Consider the following 5637-nt stretch of genomic DNA (forward strand, 5'->3'; position numbering starts at 1 on the left):
ATGAGATACCCAAATATAAAATTACTTTTACTTTTCCATAAAATTTTTTAAAAAAAGATAACTCGAAAAAAAGATATTTTTTTAAAAACTTACCCAAACAAACTCGATAACTAGGAAGAAGTGGTTTATACCAAGAATAAGCTATTCAAGATGACCATAGAATAAAAAACAAATTTTTTCTTCTTTTTTAATTTATTTATAGGAACTAACAAGTAACAATTACTTTTTGCACATGACATAAATTGGGGGGATTGAGAATATGACATTAGTAAAGAAAATCAATGAGTAAGGTACAAGTCTCATTAGGGAACTGAAATCTTCTATCCCATTTTCCTGTCTCCTTAGTTCCTTCAATGAAAATCTAACACCTGTAAAATCATTAGACCTCCCTTTTTCTTCTATTTTAAGATTCTCAAACCCAACATCTTCAAAATCATTCACACAGAAAAATGGGATAGAAGATTTGAGTTCCCAACTACAAGCACCTTGTTCATCAAAATTGCACTATACAAGTTCCATTTTTTTAAATATATAGATTTGTTCACCACCAGAACCTAGTACTTACAAGGCTAAACTGAAAAGATAACTACCACCCTAAACTCAAAAACTGGAGGAAAAAACAGAATGTGTAACCACCTAATCACAATCTCTTAAAAGCATTCTATCAACCCCTCATACTAAACACAATTATGGCAAATCAATTTAATGACTTTATTTCATCCTTTCATGAACAAATGAAATGCCTCACACAAAACTATGGCAAATCATTCATGTGCTCAACACAGATTCACCATGTTTCTTGCAGTTGGTTCTTTATTTGCTTCGGTTATCTTTTCTGACTAAACAACTTGAGATTGAGAGTTGGATTGATCACCTTGAGATTCGGAGTTCAAATGAACATCTTGAGATTGAGAATTCGAGTGACCGTTTTGAGAAAACGAACTCCTCTTTTGGTAAATAATCTTAGCAGTGTGAATGGCCTGTCTAAGGTCTGCATACATTGTAACCGAAGCCCCGGACAAACTACTGAGCTGCCCAAGAAATCTAATCAAGCTTAGCCGAAATCGATCGAAACCTGAAGCCCAGTCCTCTGAAATGTCATCTCTCAATAAATTATCTGATGATTCGCCATTAATATGAGGATGATTTGCACCTTTTCCATGGTTCTTCTCTTTATGTGGCAAGAATCGGGCAGTGTCGGCTGCTAAGCTCTTGATAGAATCCACAACATCCTTTACAGGTAACCCATCGAGCTTCTCCAACCAGACAATGCAAGTGGCATATATTGGAGGGCCATAATCTCTCAGGAGCTCAGATTGCGGCTTCCTTCTCTTCCTGGTTGACTTTTGTTTAAACGAAACACATTTGTTGAGCCATCCGGATATAGCCTCCAGATATGATTTCTGAGCTCCAATCCACTTGGTCAAGCTTGATGATAGAAAGAGGAGTTCATCTTCAAGATAGCTGATAATCTGCCTATGTAATTCAGAATGCATGGCAATTTTAGCATGACTATTGTTATATGATACCGAAATGATCTGAAACTGAAGCTTGTGACATTCAAACATCACTTCCCACATCCTGCTTAACCTGCCATTCAAGCACAAACAGATGAAATACAAAACAAAAAAACAGTTCTTTTTTTTTTTTCAAAATAAGTAAATGCACATGCATAAACTAGACTTCTCATTGACTAAGGAAACATAAGTAAGTTTCTTATTGATCCAAAATCATTAAGCTGGCATTCAAAGGTTGATAATCATTGGTGCAATAGGAAAATAAGATCCAGCAATCTTATAGTATCTATTAGCAAAGTTAAACATAGAAATACAAGTTTAGAAGAGCACAAACAGATTCGAAATCAGATGCACTTCTGGATTTTGAAGAGCAAAAAATGATAGGTATACAAGCCAGAACAAAAAGGAGAGGAGGAAAGCAGTGTCCTCACACCAGAACTGTAATGATGGGTCTGAACTCTAAAAAATGGATAAGAATTTCAAACAATGGTAATTTTAAAATAGAATGACCATAACCAGAAAAGGCATACAGATTGGTAATTGAATTTTGAGCTTTGAGAGCATTTTTATGTTATAAATTTATATCCTTCTGCGTAAACCTTTTTAACAAATGGAGATGATATATCGGCAACATGTACGAAAAATATATCTGGAACTTTTTATAAATATTCTTAAACAATTATTAATCAATATATACATATATAAACCTAGAAGATCCTACCCTTCAATCAACTCCTCAAGTTGTGGCTGAAGCTCTTTGTCCCTTAATTCTTCAATCCTCTTTGATATAGAGTCAATCCTGTGAATCGCAACTCTGATTCTTGAGTGCAGATCCTTGACGACAGCTCGAGTTTTATCAATTGTATGAGTCTTTTCTTTTGATTCCAGGTGCCTCAAGATTTTACACTTCGTGTCATATTCCTTCCTGACAATCTCACTAGCCTGTAATTTGAAGAAGCAAAAAATGTCATTGAAACTCAAATGTGGAGATGTTACTACTCTCTGGAGTGTACTTAGGTTTTCAACAGAACTACTTCTGGGTTAGTCTAAAGATCCAAAACAAGTATTCTGCGAAATATTATATTACCATAGTGGAATAACAGGAAATATACAACATGCTAACATAATTGTTGATGAGCAAGTATATGCTACCTTCACTTCATCATAGAGCTTCCTTTCCCAGGCATATAGCCTATCCAAAGTTGATGCATGGCTTCCGGATATCATACAAGACGTGTCAAAGAGATTATTTGCAAAGGCCTCTGTATCATCTCTTGAGTTTGCTCCCACAGGGTTTCTGGATGAGGAAGATCGAGATGATGCAGTTCTATGCCAAGTTAAGTACTTAACAGAGTTTTGAGCAGGTTCTGAGAAGATATTTGGAAAGGGGGGGGGAATTAGATATCAAATTTCATGCACAGACTTAAACAAAAAGGAATGAATATCTAAATTACAAAAAACTAGATGTGGCATATTCCTTTTCTAAATATCATTTGCAATGGAAGACTTCCTACAATAACTAGATGTCATAATGTAATTTGCATTGCTCCTAGTTCTACAGGCGGCAAATTTGTACTCATGAAAAACCTTGAAAGACTAAGAAGACTGATTCAATCCAACAAGGTCAGCCATGTCTAGAAAACATGAAAGATCAACAGGAAAAAATGACAAAGAAATTACCTTCTGGAACTTGAGTAGGGTCATCCCCGCAAGAGAAACATGCTTTCAAGAAAGACGATGCCACAGAACTATCTGTTACAATCAAGAATATCTGATTTAAACTTCAAAAGAATTCATGATTCATGCCATAATGAATTACGTAGTAACAGCCATAATATTGCAAAAGCCAACTAGAAATAAGAAACTTGTTTTTCACACTATTAAGTTACGAGATTCTAGTAAAGAATGTACCATGATCTGAATCATTGTATGCCATAAAAGACTAAGAATTGCTACTGAATATTCCTAGCTGATAAGTGACACAAACAGACAAAGAAGGAAGAGGCAGAAAGATTACTTTCTTTTGCGGGGAACATTGGACGGAAGTGAAATTTATTTGCTTCAAGCATCCTTGGAACCTCTTTACCAGATGCAGAAGCTTCAATAAAGAGCGACTCAATTTCTTTCATGCTTGAAAAGAAATTTTTGGGGATGACTTTATTCTGGCTATGATTTTCTTTCTCTGTTGACTTATTTGTTTCAGGGGGATGTGAAGTTACTGCAGGCGGCACTGTCTTCAATGGGGATAAATTAGGAGAATTTGCCTTCTCCCCATTAACTAATTCAACTTCAGAAGCCACATCACCAGTCAAAGGCTTAGTTGTGGCAGGCAAAGCATTTTCTTGAACATGATTGTTAACTCTATTAAGATTTTCAAATCTTTGGACAAGCTTTTCTGATGTAGGCTCATCTTCAAACTCGTCTTCGGAAGCTTGGGAACCGTCCTCGTCATGCGAAGAAACACCCTCTTCATCTTCTTCCAAGTCAGGAATTCCTTCCTCCTCCCTTAGCTGAGTTATATCATCACCATTTTGCACGTGGTGAGCACCCTTCCCATCTTGAAAGGAAAATTGATGGTCAATAGGATTAAATAAGCCAAAGAAATCCCATTGTGGAGCACCATCTGGAAGAGTAGAATCTTCGAATGCAGGACTTTCAGACCTTCCATTGTAACAAGGAGTACTACCATTCTGTGGAGTACCCGAAGATGTTAATGTCCCTATAACAGGTACAGGCACTTTCTCTTCAACTTTTTTAGAATAAACGCTTGTATGTTTCATATGATTTGCTTGGAACTTAATGGAAGAACTAGGAGGTGAGGGTGATGGCGAGAAGCCTTCGGCAGTATCAATGCGCTGTGACACGGATGGTGAAGAGAATGATAAATGAGACAAGGGCCTCTCACTCAAAGCCAGTTGGGGTTCTGGTGTTGCATTAGTACTAGGAGTATACAATGAAGGGTCAATTAGCCCGTCAGGTTCGATGAATTTTCTAAGGGCTGTTCCTGTGGTTTTCAGTGACTGGATATATGCAACATGCGCAGATGCTAGCAAGCAACGCCCGTCAAGGGCTTGCCTAACAAACTTCTTCCTTTCGCGGCATAGCTGCAATGCCTTATCCTCCTCCATTCTGGAGCTTGAGTTCCCCATTTTCCCCTAATTCTAGACCTGGAGTTCTATCTGCAAACTCATTCAGCATCACAGATATTAGATTTAGCAATAAATTAACATGTGCAATGTAACATAACAAACAAAACTTAGCAACAATGATAACCGCAAGAAAAGTACAGATCAAAGTGTGTTTATATCACAGAAACCAGATTCTAACACATCAATTTTCATAAAATCATATTTGAGGAACTAGTGGACATAAACACAGTCATAACTAATAAACACCTATCAATTTTCATCAGGAAAAAAAAGCAAACAGGTAGAATGCATCTGAAGAAAAGTAAGTTCATGAAATCATCACCACATCAAACAGCACCAATCCAATCCACGAAACAAAAATCAGTTACATCCACTCTCCCAACAGATAGAAGCAGTTAAGAAAGCTGAAACTGAAAGCAAAACGACAATGTAAAATTTTTCACAACCCCAAGATGAAAGCACAGTACTTGAAGTCAGAAGATTATAAAGCAATGAAAAATAAGATCGAGGAAGCAAAATTCAAGTGTGTAGAAGAAAACCCAAGTTGCAAAATCAAAAGAGAAAGTTGGATCAAGCCCCAAAAACAGTTGAAGTAGAAAAGGAAGAAGGATAATACCGAAAAAGCTAAAGAAAAGAGAATGAAGATAAAGTTAGGGAATTTGGTGAGTTTTACCGAGGGTGTTGCTGCACGCTAAGAACTTGGATTTCAGCAATGACCCATGCAAGAGAATCATTCGACAGAAATTGGGGTTCTTCAAGTAAAAGAAGCAAAAATAGGATTTTTATTTTTTCGGTGCAGTGAAGAGAGAGAGAGAGAGAGAGAAAGAGAGAGAATCTCAACACATCATCCTCTCATGCAAAAGAGAACGGAGGAATTTATTTCTGTTAAAGTCTTGAAATAGTACTATTATTAATTAATTAATATTTCAATACTATATTCCAACAGTAAGAAGTTAAAGTTTTAAATAATT

General features: G+C 36.4%; 1 protein-coding gene across 2 annotated transcripts; it reads right to left on the minus strand.

Moving 5' to 3' along the window:
• Nucleotides 213-5534, minus strand: LOC107609216. Of its 2 annotated transcripts, XM_021107113.1 has the most exons (7): nt 5340-5534; nt 4989-5076; nt 3535-4696; nt 3198-3269; nt 2670-2884; nt 2239-2459; nt 213-1590 (listed from the first exon to the last, which is right to left on the minus strand). In XM_021107113.1, the coding sequence occupies exons 3-7, from the start codon at nt 4664-4666 to the stop codon at nt 840-842; spliced, it is 2391 nt and encodes a 796-aa protein (XP_020962772.1). In that variant the 5' UTR covers nt 4667-4696; nt 4989-5076; nt 5340-5534; the 3' UTR covers nt 213-839. The 2 variants fall into 2 exon arrangements, with proteins under 2 accessions (XP_020962772.1, XP_016166574.1); XM_016311088.2 differs by lacking the exon at nt 4989-5076.

This window comes from Arachis ipaensis, chromosome B07 (assembly GCF_000816755.2).
Source record: "Arachis ipaensis cultivar K30076 chromosome B07, Araip1.1, whole genome shotgun sequence".
NCBI lineage: Eukaryota > Viridiplantae > Streptophyta > Magnoliopsida > Fabales > Fabaceae > Arachis > Arachis ipaensis.

Bases quoted from the DNA above. Each gene is read 5' to 3' on its own strand.
- LOC107609216 (XM_016311088.2), bottom strand. From the start codon at position 4,666: ATGGGGAACTCAAGCTCCAGAATGGAGGAGGATAAGGCATTGCAGCTA. The intron at 2,885-3,197 runs GTAATTTCTTTG...ATATCTTCTCAG, and splicing joins CCCTACTCAAGTTCCAGAAG to AACCTGCTCAAAACTCTGTT. The intron at 1,591-2,238 runs GTAGGATCTTCT...CTTGAATGGCAG, and splicing joins CTTGAGGAGTTGATTGAAGG to GTTAAGCAGGATGTGGGAAG.